The sequence below is a fragment of the Microtus ochrogaster genome, chromosome 10 (genome assembly GCF_000317375.1).
Source record: "Microtus ochrogaster isolate Prairie Vole_2 chromosome 10, MicOch1.0, whole genome shotgun sequence".
Lineage (NCBI taxonomy): Eukaryota > Metazoa > Chordata > Mammalia > Rodentia > Cricetidae > Microtus > Microtus ochrogaster.
Window position 1 is genome coordinate 4,948,865 of NC_022016.1, and position 17,000 is coordinate 4,965,864.

The window sequence follows — 17,000 nt, forward strand, 5'->3', positions numbered from 1 at the left end:
CGGACAGAAATCTCAAGGTCCAAATCAGGAGCAGAAGGAGAGGGGGCACGAGCAAGGAAGCACTTCTGTAGGATGCTCTGTGTGATTATCTCTCCTCTCTTTACAGCAGTGTAACATTTGGAAATTAGACTTAGAGAAAGGGAAAAAAAAGTTGTTCATGAATGAGTGCATTGCAGGAAGTGAAACACACTGTGTTCCTTAAGAGCAATTGAGATGGGGTGGGGATGTTTGGCTTCCTCGTCTTTCCCAGTCTGGTTCCCGAATCAGCTCTCTTCACACATGGTAGCAATACCCACTGCAGCCAAATGCATTAGCATCATTTGTCCACCAGACTGTGGGAATGACGAGGACTTTTATGGCTATAATTAATCCAACTGTAGAAAAGAAATGACTTGATTAGCCAAGCGCATATTAATGCTGCTGTTATTACTATTAAATTCTATATTAATAATAAGTTACAGGACTGCTCGGTTGGTCTCACACAATAGCAAGCCTCGCAATTCTCCCTTGCTAAGCGCTTTCCACAGGGAAAGGTCATTGTTCATATGGTTCAGAGCTAAGTCTACAGTTAATCCTTTCCTTGACACCTAGTGGGTGTCCAGCAACTGTTTGTGAACAGTTACAAGAGAGCATCAGACAAGTTAGACCTAGATCTGACAAGGCAAATCAATTGTTCTTTTTTCAAATTCTTTAATAGAAGTGACTAGATCATCATAGACAGTGTGTTTGAGGCGCTGCTGTACTTTCTTATCTCAGAGTTATTCAGACATACCTGTGATGAGCAGTTCTGTGTTCAGCCAGGGTTACCTTGATCTGCCAATGATCTCAGACTCACATTTGGCATTATGTTCTACAGTTTAATGTAAGACCGAAGGCACTCCCTAGGTCCGTGGAGATCACAACTTATCACTCCAGGTTGGAGGGCTTAACTAACGGGAAATAGCGTCTGGATAGTGGACACTCCAGCCCCTTGAATTCCATCAGTATCACTTTGAGATGTCCCATTCACTTCATCAAATGTCCCTGCAGAATCAAGCTTCTTCTGCGCACACCAGCAACCTGATTGACTTTATAGTAACACTTCTGCTTTCTTATTTCTTTTATTTCCCCTGATGATTTGACTTGTCCAGTCTCTGTTTCTTGGGATCACCTCTTAAATAAGGTATATGGATCTATTGTCATAGGATGTACAACAGATAGAATGCAAATAAGAAGTTCTTCTTTATGTCTGCGATTCTGGTCATCAGCTTAGCTACAGTAAGCAGTAGATCTATTCACTCACTGGATAAATACGGAGAACCTGTTGTGCACTGATTGACAGCATTCTAAAGGAGCTTCCTCATGAAACCCACTGTGTATAGATGCAAACAATGCAATAATCCATGCATTTGCAAGGGGCATCAATTGAAGTAAAAGTTTATCTCTTAGAGTGGTAAATGATGCAATATATTCCTAAAGAAATGTGCTGTAAGGGGTGTGGGTAAGAAGAGGGGCTGAGTATGCTCTGCAGATATGAAATCACAAGTGTAAACAATGTAAATGGCCTGTGATAGCATCATTCTTGCCATGCTACAAGCAGAGGAATGCCAGCCTGACTGGAATGCAAGTCAGGAAGAAGGGAAGAACAGAACTAGGAGAGGGGGAGCAGGGGAAGCAGGTCTTTGGAGTTAGTCAGTGGATTATGATACAGGAGATCTGTTTCCTTCATTCTACACAGTGTTTTATTACAGGGGTTTGGAGTCTGAAAGAATTGAATTTAGACAAAATAAGACTTTGGGCAAATAGTTTTATATTTTAAAACCATTACTTATACAATGGAAGTCATGAAAATGACCTCAATAATACAGATCTGTGGGACTTCTGGTAACAGAAGTAACACAAAACAAATTGGACTACCTTTGACAGAAAAGGAAAAGTACTGGCTCACTTATCTGTAAATTCAAAGACAGATCAAGCTTCAGAGGCCTTTGTGTCCTAGGCTTCAAATGATGTCATCATGACTTGGTCTTTGCCCCAGGAGCTAGCTCAACTGAGAAGGTCTGGGCCACTTTATTTCTTTAATTGTTTATTTTATGTGTATGGGTATTTTGCCTGCATACATGTCTGTGCAGTACATGTGTGTGGTGCTCCTGGAGACCAGAGGATGGTGTCACATTCTCTGGAACTGAAGTTACATACTGTTGCGAGCTGCCACGTGGGTTCTAGGAATATAATCCAGGCCTTCTAGAAGAATAGTTAGTGCTCCTAACTTCAGAGCCCTTGGGCTATTTATTGTTTTGTCTCTGAAATGGGATGTATGGCCTTTGAGCATACATCAACGTCAGAATAATATAAGAAGCCTTAGCTCTACCTACAGGGTATTAATGAAGAGTGTGGGAGAAACAATTGTCCAGTTGAACTACAACAGAGAGGAGGGTGACACTGAAGAGGTAAGAACAGTGGTGTCCAGTGGAGTGAGCATGCAAGTGAATCAGAAGTCCTTTCTTCACAATGCCTGGCTTGTAGGGGGTGTGCCCATGTGTGTGCCAGCCCAACACTGTTTCTTTTGGAAGGCTCATTTTCTACTGCTCTCCACAAAATCACGTGAGTCTTATTTACTACTGAAAGGTCACAGCCCAGAAAGCAACACGGGTCTCCCATGAGAGATTTCTTTTAATGCCTGCTGCTGGGGTTGAGGGAATAAGATCCAGCATCCACCTACAGAAGTTAATTTCACAGAATTCTGTAAGCAGCTTCATGGCCAGCTTGCGCCAAGGACTGGCGACACAGCAGTGATCAAACCACAGTTCTTGCTGGTAGCATCTCATGGTCTGCTGGCATATAGAAGACAACATGAAGACTTTGGGGTCCTGATGTCTAACTTTTACTTGACCGTTCCTAGGCAAGATATTGAACCTTCCTGAAGGCCATTATCTACCTGTCAAAGCATGATAAACTAAATTCATTCAGTTGTATTCAATTTATTTCAGAATGGAGGAATTGGAGCATTAAATCTGGAAATCTGAGTGATGGTGTCACTTATCATTCATGCCATGAAAAGAGAAAAACACTTACTTTGGTTTTTTTTTTCAAGTTCTTTCACAAAAGTACTTGTGTTTGCAAAATGACTAAGGAATTAGATACTTTATGAAGCAACAAAAAATGAGTTTGAATATTATGAGTGTTTTTTCATCAGCTAGATTAGTCAAATCTGCTAGGGGTCAGGCACAAGAAATGAGGAACCATCAACATATACAAAACATCCAGATATCACGTGCATTATATATACCATTATCTCAGTTTTCCCTGGCCTGATTCTCTGAGATCCGTGGTTCATCTCCATTGCAGATGAACAAGCAGCTTCTTAGAGTGCAGTCATCCAATCCTGGATGAACTAAGTCGCTCATAAATGGTGAGCCTGGTTTTAAAACCAGGCTTCATTTGTCCGCCAACCCACTCTGTATTTTTTACTCCATGCTGCTGTGGTAGTAAAGGTGAGGGTGACTATCACTTGTTCCTCTGATTGAAAACAACACCATGTTTCAGAAGAAACCAACAAGGTGCTGCTGCTAGGTGTGAGGCCCTGAAGCCATTTTTCTGACTGATAAATCTCAGAATGCAAGTCTGTCTGCCCAAGTAAAAAAGGCAGGGAAGTGTGGGGAGGAAGGGAGAACCTTCTTTGCCATTTGGCATTGTGGCAGAGAGTATTTGCAGGGTACAAAGAAGCCAACCCAGGAGTGGCCAGAAGTTCCCCTGATATTTTCTGAAACATGGGGACCTTTCTCCCCACCTGGGCTCCCCTTCCATTTTGGAATTCTCTTCTGCTTTTCTACCAATCTGTTTTCAATTTGCTCTTGTGGCCAGCTTTGACTGTGACCTCAACCCAATCAGAAAGGAGAGGCTGAGGTAAGGAGAGGGAAAACAAGCAGAAGGGGGGTTGAGGGAGTGCTGAAAGGAGAGGGAGGGAGAGGATTGAGGCAGGGGGTGGGACCTTTAAGAAAATTGCCCTGTGCTTTGTTGGTTCATGCTGAAGCTGCAGCTGATTCACTGTTAAACTGCTTTGTGGAACATGCAGAGTGTGAGTGGGTAAAGAAATGGGGGGGGACTAGCCCCAGCCCACTCGGGTTGCAGCCCCAGAAGAGCTGTAATGGGGAACAGGCACATTCCTTTGCAGCAATTCCCAACTCCCTGTCTGTTTGCAAGGAAAGAAAAACAACAACCACCAAAAAAAAGAAAAAAAAGAATTAAGACCTGGACAGGGTTGGGTGAAGGAGCAGTCTGGGATCTGAAAATTCTCTACCACGACGATGACATATGCCCAGGAGGTGAGGGCGAGGGTGTCCAGATAGGGTGATCTAGTGGAAGGTGCATGAGGCTCATTTGGTTCTGGATTCTGGTCCCAGGGTATTTCCATGCAACTGTCTTCCAGAGACAGGGTGCTGCAGTTTGGGGATTCCAACATGTTAAACAATAAAACTTTGAAGCCAGGTTATGCAAAATGGCCCCATGGGTAAAGATACATGTTACACAAACCTGATGGTCTCAATTGGATCCCTGGAACCCACATAAAGGTAGAATACAGCATGACTCCAGTTGTTCTTCGTCTTCCGTGTGTGGGATATGACAATACCATACACACATACAGAGATTTTTGTTTCTGGTGACCTTGGCTTCAGCAGACACATGCATAATTCAAAATAAACTAAATATCAAATAAAAATGAAAACTAAATAAAACATGTATTGCTAACGTGGTTGAAGGTTAGTGTGGATTTAGAGGAGGACATTGGGAACTCTCCCGCAGTATTCAGACCCCACCCCAGCTTCTTTTTGCTGTAGTTTGCAAACCACTCTTAGATAGTTTACACTGGAGACCTGTTTGTGGTGGGCTCCATAGCTCTCTCAGAAATTGCAGGTTTTAGGTTAAAAGCAGGTGGCCTCGTACACCTGACATGGAGCCTAACTCACAGTGAGTGCTCAGGAAACATGCAGTGTTCTCGTCATATGCAGAGCACAAGGTGAAGAGGAAGGCATCCGTTGGCCCCATCAAAAGCTCCTACCTTCTGCGTATCTGCTTGAGGAAAGTGGCGTTATACATGACTAGAACTGGACCAACTCCAGTTCACCTCTCTGTGCACAGTGAGGGAAGCGTCACTCTCTAGGCTTTATGTAGGAGTGGAGCAGCGTGGACACAGTAAGAATCTCTAAGAATCCTCTTCTCTGCACTGTGGTGGTGGCAACAACAAATGGCAGCTATTATTGAGCTCTTCATAGGCATTCTGATTATTAATTTATGTGACACTTCGCATCTTCGCAATGCCACATATTCTACTATTATATTTCTACAGATAAAAAAGGAAACAGATATCAGAGGTAAGGATAAAAAGCAGACAGTAAGCGAGGGTATACAAAGGTCTAGCCCTCTGTAGAGTAAATTCAGAACCTAGGATCTTACCTACTGCCTTACATTAACTCAGAAAACTGTAACAATGCCAGGTTCAGAGTATGGTGTATGACAGAACCCAAGTACACGTGAATGAATTGCTGTGACCTGCATCGGTGCACAGAGAAGTCCCCCGAGTCTTTCCTAGGGCCCTGTCCACCAGGTACAGAAGGACACTGAAGGGTCATTCATTCACCTGCCTCCACATGAGTTACATTGCAATGTGAAGTAGGAAGCCAAGAAAAGCAACGTTACAATTTACTTTATGGTTCTGTTCTTTTATTTAACAGCCCTTCCTGTTGTCAGATTACTAGCTCTAGAAGGTCAGGGATCATTTCTTTTATTGTTGCATTCCACAAGCCCCTAGCACTAAGAGGGTGCCATGAACTTAGCTGTAAATTGACCAGCTTTGAGAAAACTAGGTTTCGAACAGTATCCCCCTACAATCCTCTCCAGGAGGCAGCATAGTATAAAAGATGAGACTTCAGCCCTGGATGATTAGAGGTTCAAGTCTTAGGCCCTTCTTTTGCAATTTTAACCACTACAGTAGAGTGATGACGTCTGACTTGTTGTTTGCTAGAAGGATTAAGTACATACTAAAGCATAAGTTCCCTTCCTATTAAGTTTCTTCAGTCATTATTTGCACTTAATCTCCATGAAATCTGGACACTGTATTTCTGTTGTGCCCTTTTTATGAGTTGCTATATTCCAGGCCATCTGAGTTTTTCCCTTAAATGATATTCACAATCCTCGGAGCTACATAGGAGTTAGAATTGTGCTGACCAATCTAATATGCTTATAAGGCTTTGATCCATGGCCTGAACGATTCTGAGATTCATGGAAATATCTGGAAAGCTGTGTCCTTTCAAAAATAAATGCCAGCCATCTTTTGCCTTCCAGACAGTTAATTAGTATTAGTTACAAGAGTACTGAGTCCCTGCATGAAGAGCCAATTTCTTCAATGGATATCTGGAAGAAAATTGAAAAGCAGACAGACGTAGAAACAAGCTGTATGAAAACAAATAGAAGCAGCCAGACTGCAGTCTCGAGACTAAGTGAAACAATCCCTTCACTCCATCCATTTTCTTCCTTGTTTCTAATTTGTTGTCCCATATACTATTATGCTTGATATCTATTAGAATGGAAATGTTTGGTGACTTGTGATTCTGCTATCAAAAAGGTCAATCTAAGAGGTTTATAGTAGAAATGCGGTGTCTAAGGCTATACTAGATGAAAGCCCATTACCTCTCCATGTGAACAAGATTCTGCATCTGGGCATCCTTGTTTCTTTCTAGATTCTTAGCTTTACTTTCTAGATCAGCTTTGGGCAGTCACGTTGTGAGACTTCATGAGTGTAGCCTCTGACATTACCGTAAAATAGTCTCACAACAAACTCCCTGCTCATCTGTGCCTTAAAATATTTTTGCTAACTCTTCCTCAATGTTCCCTGAGCTATATGTTAAATTGTATTGTAGATGTGTCTAATAGGACTGGGCCCACAATTATGAATTTTCATTGGTTTTAGTTTTATTTAATGGTCTTTTGTAAAGAAGTTGCCTTGATGAGGGTGATATACCATATTTATCTGTGGGTATAAAGGTAACTATTTAGAGTCCAGTTAGGGATTATTCTGGCTTAGTGAAGTGGTGGCCCTGAGTAGTTGGCTAGGTTCCCAGTACCATTCTACTTATGAGCTGGACTTAATGCCATTAGAGAGCTGTTGGTTACTGCTAAGGTATACATGGTGTGCCACTATTACACTGAGGACTATTGTGCTGGTTATTGTTGTAGATCATCAGAGCTGGGTGGGACTATTAAAATATAGTTTATTAATTTTTAGTATTTCATACATATATGCAGTATATTTTGATTATAATCACTTCACTCCACTTGTCCCGCTAACCTCTAAGAACCACCCTAGATAGATCTTCTCTCTTCTCTCAACTTCTACCCTACCTTATTTAGTTTGTGTTACCCATATACTCAGGGAAGATGATAACCTTCCAAAGACCATGCTTTTAAAGAAAATTGACTCACCCTATTCCAGAGGACTTCAACAATCAAATAGTCCTCAGTTAGTTATGGGGGCTCTGAGCCACTCCTATCTCAGCTGAGAGGTTGACTGGCTTTATCTCTCGGAGGCACTGTGCAGGCAGCCCCAGGCCACTGTAAGTTTACAAGCATAGCAATCCTGCCATGTGTAGGAGACACTATGTTGATCCAATCATTCATGATTTCCAACTCTTACATCTTTCCCCCTACCTTCAGGGTGGTTGCTAAGCCTTGAAAGCAGTTATGGCACAGATGTTGAATTTGTGGCTAAGCTACTGGTATTTTCTGTGTACTTTGGCCAGTTGTCAGTTTGTAGATTAGCCACCATACACTGCACAAAGAACCTTCTTCAATAAGAGCTGAAGCATGTTCCAGTCTTTGAGTATAGAAATAAGAATTAAGAAGTACATTTGATGCTGTGTCCATTCAGTAAAGTAATAGTACCATGTCCATCCTTGGAACATCAGGTCTCCTGAACCTTGGGTTCTTGACCAAGTTAACAATATTAGGCATGTCTTTTCTTCTTAGAAGTGGGATTTAAATTTAACCAGAAAGCAATTGGTTTCCTCAATAATATTTGTATCACTATTGCACCCATGGACATGTATTGTCCAGTAACTGTCACTGTAGTTCACAACTTAGTAAGGTTGGTGGTGACCTTGCTCATCAAGCATCCTGTACAGCAGGCTCTGGTTCTATGAAAGCTATACAGTAGGGGAGAAGCTTCATGGTCATTTATCAATTGGATTTTGGCTTGTGAGCAAAGAGTGTTTTGCCTGAAATAATAGTGTCTTTTCATAAAGTTCTGGTACTTGATAAAGAGCCTTGACAATATCTTGTATTATTTTAGAGACTTTCTGACCAAAATCTTGAGGAGCTGTATCCTGTACCTGGTAATAGGCTGTTTATTTTGTCAGCTATCTCCTTTCTATGAATTTGTGTACAGAAGCAGTGGGTGGGGGACTCACAGTACTTCATACTGTACGGTATAAAACACAGCCTTACATGCTAGTCTTACTTCAAAATTATCCAACTTTAAAATTAGAAAGGCGCTAAGAGACTGTTTAGGTTTATTTACTTTATTTTTAGTAATTTGTATTGATTTTTATTTTTATAAAAAACTGCATATTTATAGCAGATATTTTTAAAATTAGAGATAAGCAAAACTAAGAAAGTTATCCATGATTTCCTTCATAAACACTGCCATGCATATGCTGTATGTCTATTCCTCCTGTATTAAAATCATGTATGTGAGGGAAATTTTCACAAAAGAATATTTTATATTGCTTGTCCTGTTTCTAGCTTTGAAATTTGTCATCAGTGCCCTTTTATATATTTTCATATCTTTCCAGAGGTTATTTTTAAAGTCTATATGTATCCTTCCATTTGGCTACAATTGCCAAATTGACAGTCATTTCTATATTGCTATATATTTAGTTAGCTCTAAATCTGTGCTAAGTTTAAATAGTATGACACTATCTATCTGTTCATATTGTTGTACATCTATGTTATTTTTCAAGAATTACTGTAGTTCTTTCACCTTACAGAGATGAAAACTAAGGTACAGAAATGAAGATTCACTGTCTGAAGCAATGCAATTCAACTCCTGTCAGAGCTAATCTAGATTATTAGATTATAAAAGTTTAATTGCTCTTTTCAATCTTTACTACCTAGTTTCTCTTTCTAGTTAGCTTCAATTGTTTCCTTAAACCCAATGGTAGAATTCTGCACTAAAATCATCAGGCCCTGGGCTGTTTTTGCTTGGGAGGCATTTAATGACAGCTTCTATTTCTATGTAAGTTATAGGTTTATTTAAATTGTTCACCAGGTCTTGATTTACTTTTGGTATGTGGTACCTATTCAGAAAATTGTCCATTTCTTTTATATTTTCCATATTTGTGGAGTGCAGGTTTTGTAGTATGACCTAACAATTCTCTGGATTTCCTCACTGTCTATTGTTATGTCCCCCTTCTAATTTCTGATTTTATTATTTGGATGATTTCTCTCTGCCTTTTGATTAGTTTGGATAAGGGTTTGTTTATCTTGTTGATTTTCTCAAAGAACCAACTTTCTGTTTCATTGATTCTTTATATTGGTTTTTGTTTGTTTGTTTGTTTCTATTTTATTGATTTTGACTCTCAATTTGATTATTTCCTGTTGTCTGCTCCTCCTGGGTGAGTCTGCTTCTTTTTGTTCTAGAGCTTTCAGGTGTGCTCTCAAGTCACTAGTGTGAGATTTATCCATTTTTTTTTTATGAAGGCACTTAGTGTTATGAATTTTCCTTTTAGCAATGCTTTCATAGTGTCCCGTAGGTTTGGGGACATCATGCCTTCATTTTTGTGAAATTCTAGAAAGTCTTGAATTTCTTTCTTTATTTCTTCCTAGATCCAGGGGTGTAGTAGTAGCTGCTGGTTGCGTTCCTGCCACCCCAGCTCCTGGCTAGCTTATGCCCCGAAATAACAACACACAAATTGTATTCTTTTAAATACTGCTTGGCCCATTAACTCTAGCCCTTACAGGCTAATTCTTATATCCCGATCAACCCATCTCTAATAATTTGTGTAGCATCAGTCTTACCGGGAAAGATTCTAGCCTATGTCCAACCTGGGTCTGAGCTTCATGCATCTGCCCGGGAGAGGGGAGCATGGCCTCTGAGCTCACTTCCTCTTCCTCCCAGCATTCTGTTCTGTTTACTCCACCCACCTATGTTCTAACCTATCAGGGCAAGCAGTTTCTTTATTTAATTAAACAATGACCTTCCTCCATCACAGGGGTGATTTAATTTAGCACTGTTCAATTTCTATGAATTTGTAGGTTTTCTGCAATTAGTGTTGTTGTTGAACTCTAACTTTAAACCATGGTTATCTGGTAAGATACAGGGGGTTATTCCAATTTTTTTTTTTTGTATGTTGAGGTTTGCTTTATCTCTAAGAATGTGGTCAATTTTAGAGAATGTGCCCTGGGGTGCTTAGAAGAAGGTATGCCCTTAGGGGTTAGGGTGAAATATTCTATAGATGTCTACTAAGTCCATTTGAGTCATAGAATATGTTAGTTTTATTATTTCTCTGTTAAGTTTCTGTCTGGTTGACCTGTCAGTTGTGGAAAGTAGGGTATTGAAGTCTGTTACTATTAGTGTGTGGGTTTGATGTGCAATTTAAGCTTTAGTAATTTTTTTACATATATGGATGCTCTTGTATTTGGGGCATAAATCTTCAGGATTGAGATTTCATCTTGATAAATTTTTCCTGTGATGAGTATGAAGTGTCCTTCTTCATTTCTTCTGATTGATTTTAATTTGAAGTCTATTTTGTTAGGTATTATGAGAGCTACACCTGCTTATTTCTTGGGTCCATTTGACTGGAAATTTTTTTTTCTCATCCCTTTACTCTGAGGTAATTGCTGTCTTTGAGGTTGAGGTGTGTTCCTTAGATACAGCAGAAGGTTGGATCCTGCTTTCATATCCATTCTGTTTGCCTGCGTTTTTTTACAGGTGAATTGAGTTCATTAATATTAAGAGATATTAATGACCAACGAATTTCAATTCCTGTTATTTTTTTGGTGGTAATATTTGTGTTTTCCCTTCTTTGCGGTTTGCTGGGGTGAGGTTGTCTATTGCCTGTGTTTTTGTGGGTACAGTTAGCTTCTTTGGGTTGCAATTTTCTTTCTAGTACTTTCTGTAAGATTGGGTTTGTGACTAGGTATTATTTAAATTTGGTTTTGTCATGGAATATCTTATTTTCTTCATCAATGGTGATTGAAAGCTTTGCTGGGTATAGTAGTCTGGGCTTGAATCCATGGTCTCTTAGTGTCTGCAGTACAGCAGTACATCTAGTTAAGACTTTCTGGCTTTCATGGTTTCCATTGAAAAGTTGAGTGTCATTCTGATATGTCTGTTTTTATATTTTATTTGGCCTTTTTTTCCTTTGCAGCTCTAAAATTCTTCTGTATGTTTTATGTTTTGATTATTATATGACAACGGGACTTTTTTTGGTTCAATCTATTTGGTGTTCTAAAAGTTTCTTGTATCTTCATAGGCATATCCTTCTTTAGGATGGGAAAATTTTCTTCTCTGATTTTGTTGAATATATTTTTTGTTCCCTTTAGTTGGAATTCTTTCCCTTCTTCTATCTCCATTATTCTTAGGTTTGGTCTTTCCATGATGTTGCAGATTTCTTGGATGTTTTATGTTAAGAATTTGTTGGATTTATCATTTTCTTTGATAATGAATCTGTTTCCTCTATATTATCTTCAAAATTTGAGATTTTCTCTTCCATCTCTTGTATTCTGTTGGTTATGCTTACATTGGAAGTTCCTGTTCATTTACACAGATTTTCCATTTCTAGAATTTCCTCAGTTTGTGTTTTCTTTATTGCCTCTATTTCAACTTTCAAGTCTTGAACTATTACCTTCACCTGTTTGATTCATTTTTTTTCTTGGTTTTCTTGAGTTTTGTTAAAAGATTTGTTGATTTCTTCAAATGTTTTTTGTTTTTTTTCTCCCACCCCCCATTTCTTTCAGGGAATTTTTCATCTCCTAATTAAGGGTCTCTATTATCTTCATAATGTTATAGTTAAGATCATTTTCTTTTGCTTCTTCTAAGTTAAGATGGTCAGATCTTCTGTTGTGTGACCACTGGGTTCTGGTGTTGCCATGTTGCTTTATAGGGTATAGAATAAATTTTTACACTGGTGCCCACCCATCTCTTTCTTCAACTGATGCCAACAGTGTCTTTGCCTCTTGGCCCAACCCTTGCAATTGCTGTCTGTGTCTTTAGGAGCTGCTCTGTCTACTCCGTGCAGGGCTATCGGTTTCTAAGGGGATCACTGAGGTCTCTCTTGGTCCACTCTTTCTGTTCACTCTCTGCAGTTGCAGTCTGAGCTTCAGAATTCCTCTGAGGTCACAGGGTATGGGTGAGTTTGGGGACAGAGTGGGACTTGTAGCTTACAGTGTTAGATCGATGGTGGGTGGTGTCAGAGCAGCCTACCTGAGGGAAGCATGCATGCTGGCTGGCTAGTAAAGCCTAGACAGGATGGACAGACATCCAGGGTTTTGTCCCTGTACCGAGGACCTAAACATTGGGGTGCCCAGCTGACTGACTGATCACTCACCTCTTGGTCCACTGTGGGCAGCTGAAGCCTGTGGTTCAGAGTTCCTCTGAGGTGGCAGCAGATGGGTGGGTTTGAGGGCAGAGTGGGCCTTGTATTTACAGGATCCCATCAGTGGGGTGGTGTTGGAACAACCTACGTGCATTAAGCTTACCTGCTGGTTGGCTCCATGCTTTTGATTTTTTTCCAGAAACAGGTTTTCTATATCTTACTAAGTTCAGTATTAGCATTCTTATTTCACAGGTAGTAAACCTCAGGCATAAGTTTGAACAGTCATTATGTCCCTGGCATAGTGGCTAGCAGCTATAATCCCCACAAATGTGTGACAGACTGAAGAAAGTGAATCACGATTTTGAAGCCAGGCTTGGGTACATGGCAATAAGTCATCTTTTAAAAAATCATACAGAGACTAAGGCACTGTAAATGCAAATTTGTGACATTTTCATATCTTCCCTTTTCCCTGGTAATTTTTTTTTTATCAAGGCATGCACTAGAGATCTCATCTTTTTTTATCTCCTTCCAGGAGAATTCCTGAGTTTTGCTGATGACTTACTCTCTGGCCTGGGCACCTCTTGTGTAGCAGCTGGTCGAAGCCATGGAGAGATCCCTGAAGTCAGTATCTACTCAGTGATTTTCAAGTGCCTGGAGCCAGATGGTCTTTATAAGTAAGTAGTGATGGGTTTGTGGGGAGTATGAAGCAGTGAGCAAGGGTTTAAGTCTGGGATGGATAACAGGAATAATTCTTTTCAGAGCAGCCCAGTGTTTCTTGGCTTGTCTGTATGTGGCCTTGAAAGTCAAAGGTTTAGAAGTTTCTGTTTAGAATGTAGACCACAGTGAGAGATGGAAGGTGAGTACTGCAGGGCCCACAGAGGCCAGGTATAAAGTCTAGTATAGTATTCCTAGTGATGAATAATCTGCAACCAAGAAAGGGATAGCAGTTTACTCTGGGTTAGAGAACAGTTTATTAAGGAGAGCTGGCATGGCAGTCCCTGCCTATTGCTTTCTTCTGTTTGTTTCATAGAATTTCTAATATATGTGAGTGTATTTGTGTGTGTAAGCATATATTAAGATATACTGATATATATATATCACATATGTATATTCTTTAATATATGTGTGTGTCTATTTTTATGCCCGTGTTTATATAAATATATACATATATACATACATACTAGAATTTTCTGGACTCATTGTACCAAAACCCCTAGAAGTCACTGTCAAATTCATTTGATAATGTCAGAGGAGACAGGAGGCTTGTTTTTTGTTTCAAACCTAAATGAGTATTGTCATATCTGGAGGTAGCCATCATAAATAACAATAAAGATTTCTAGAGATTATCTCATCATTTTCCTAATGGCAAAATCACAATTTGCCTCCTTTATTACCCTAGAAATCTGTAATTGGTGAGATGTTAACTGTTGTAACAGTTATTCAAAAATTCTTTTATTTGCATTGTTTATTTTTCATTCCTTCATTTTATTCATTTACTCAACCATTCATCTATCCTCCATATATCTTTCCTTCTGTCTCCTCTTCTACTCAGCTATCCAAATAATGTATTCATCTGTTTATATATTCTCACATAGAGTTTTCATTTCACTCCCACAGTCTCTAAGCATTTTTTATGTCTTCTTACTGCACTCAGGTATTCTCAGATATGTAAGTGTAGCTGATACCAAAGACCCTATCCTCAGATAACTTCAAACATGACAGCAATATGAAAGGATGCATAAAAATGGGTGTAGTATATTTAGTTGTATAACTTTACCTAAGTTGCCCTACAAATATACCAATAGACCAAACTCAAGAATGTAACTGTGAGCTGAGAATTAGACCTTTATCTCTAACTCTACAATCTCATAGTTGTTATAATTCAAAGTTTGTTTTCAATCATGTGAGATCAGTGAATGCTATAAAAAACAAATTCTGCAGTGCACAGAGATACCTGGACAAGTTGACCAGAGAAGGATGATGTACTCTGTGCCCTAAGGAATAGCCATTGTTTTGATGGTGAACACAAGGACTAGAAGCAGGCTTTGAGAGCACGACTTTCCGGCCTCAGAATCAGTATGCACTGGATGTCTGGGCTGCAGTCACTGCACCTGTGCAATGCAGCAAGCATGCAGCTAAAGCAAAAGCTGTAAGATCTTCTGACACTAAAAACTATGACGCTATTGAGAAAGTGAAAGTTTTAGAACGGTTCCTGATTCCTGGATTCTGACCTATGTCCCTCTTTAAGGGCATACACTAGAGACAGAGCGATCTCAGTTCAAATTCATGCCTTTCTCTATATTAGTTTTCATTCTCTGAGCCTCAAGTTCTTTCTCTATGAGAATGTGTGTATCTCCCTGAGACTTTCCCCTTTCTTTCTGTCTGTCGCTTCATCTATCTACCTATTCACCTGACTATTCATCCTCCTAGGCCCCCTGGTCTGAACCCCTAGTTAGAGTTTAACAAGTATCAACTGTTACCTCTGTTACTGCCTAATTATGGCCATTATAAATTTCCTCAGTGCCTCATCTATCCTCCGATTGATGGGTCAGATGAGTAAGCAGATAAGGAACAGGTCAGAAACTTACCTGGTGTCTCTCATCCATTCAGTTAGAAGGAGTAGCCCTGTCTTTGGGTGGCACTGTAGCAATGTGGTGTTAGCTTAGCTAATGTCTACAAAAAGCAATAAGATATGTTATAAATGCCCCTAAAGCAATTGATGGTGAGAGCTGATGAATGGGCTACTATCCTTTAAATATGGTAAATATCTCCCCTCACTTTTTCTTTCTGCTATGGCCTGGTACCATCTCTGCTTCCCAGCTCTTGGGGTAGGGTCTCCTTCCTTCCTCTGCTTTGGAAATGGGTTTGTAATGAGTTCATCTTCCCTATCTTTGGACACCACTTTGTTTTATTTATTTTCTTTTTAAATAGATTTTGATAATGGCCCTGGGATCTGAGCTGCTTTGACAGGGAGCCAAGGTGTTGCTTGGAACGGTCTCCCATCCCACTGGCGGCTCTCCTCCCGTGAAGTCTGACCGACTGGGTTTTGAGTTTTAAAATAGCCTCCATGTCTGTTCTTGGTGTTTCTCATTTTCTGCTTGCTCATTCCTCAACAAAATTTCTTTTCTTCCTTCTGAGCCAAGAAATACTGTATGTGGCAAAAGAAAGAGTACAGGTTTTGGGGACAGACTAGTCAGAGTGTGAATACGGATTCAGCCCCTGTGTGCTCAGAAAGTTTCACTGTTCTAAGTGATAAATTCTTCCTCTAGAAAAAAAAAGTTGGTAGTCCCTCCTGCCTTATGATGTTCTAGAGCAGAGAACTTTATTAAGAATAGTAAAACCACTCTGAGATTCCATCTTACACCTAAAAGAATGGCCAAGATAAAAACACTGGTAACAACTTATGCTGGAGAGGATGTGGGGTAAAGAAAACACCCCTGCATTACTGGTAGGAGTGCAAATTGGTACAGCCCCTTTGAATATCAGTTTTGTGATTTCTCAAAAAATTAGTAAACAACCTTCCTCAAGACCCAACAATACCACTTTTGAATATATACCCAAAGAATGCTCAATCATACCATAAGGACATGTGCTCAGTTATGTTCATAGCAGCATTATTTGTTATACCCAGAACATGGAAACAACCTAAATGCCCCTCAACTGAAGAATGGATAAGGAAAATGTGGTCCATTTACAAAATGGAGTACTACACAGCAGAAAAAAATACTGACATCTTAAAATTTGCAGGCAAATGAATGGAGCTAGAAAACATCATTTTGAGTAAGATAACCTAGACCCAAAAAGGCAATTATCATATGTACTCACTCATTAGTGGTTTTTAGACATAAAGCAAAGAAAACCAGCCTACAACTTACAATCCCAGAGGACCTAGACAACAATGAGGACCCTAAGAGAAACATACATGGATCTAATCTACATGGGAAGTAGAAAAAGACAAGATCTCCTGAGTAAATTGGGAGCATGGGGACCATGAAAGAGGGTTGAAGGGGAGGGGAGAAGAAGGGAGAGGAGTGGAGCAAAATATATAGCTCAATAAAATCAATAAAAAATAGAAAATAAAAATATAAATAAGACTTGCTTCTGCAAAATAAAAATAAAAATAAAACCTTCTATAAGCACAGTTTGCCTGAATGTCTGATGCATAGGAGCCTAGCAGGAAAGGTTAACACTTTCCTCCCGTTCATCTTGATCTCTGATTCAATCCTTCACTATCAGGGTCCTTTCCTTTCAAGGACTCCCTGGGTGAGCTGGTTTCAATGAAGCAAGGTTGGGTCCTTAGAGCCCTGAAAGGTGTCCTCTGGGTTGCTAGAGAAGAGGAAGGGATAGAGTCAGAGGAGGGAAGACTCAGAAAGAGTGGAGTTTTTATGACAAGCACAGCCAGACACTATGTCCTCCATCCAAGTTCCCCAA

General features: G+C 39.8%; 1 protein-coding gene across 4 annotated transcripts in view; it reads left to right on the plus strand.

The window, feature by feature from the left end:
• Astn2 (astrotactin 2) overlaps positions 1-17,000 on the plus strand; it is a 1,041,512-nt gene that overhangs the window by 957,631 nt on the left and 66,881 nt on the right. For all 4 annotated transcript variants that reach the window (XM_026782391.1, XM_013348224.2, XM_026782390.1 and 1 more), the window contains one exon: positions 13,102-13,243. In XM_026782391.1, coding sequence (XP_026638192.1) covers positions 13,102-13,243 — 142 coding nt within the window. The remainder of the gene's footprint in view (positions 1-13,101; positions 13,244-17,000) is intronic.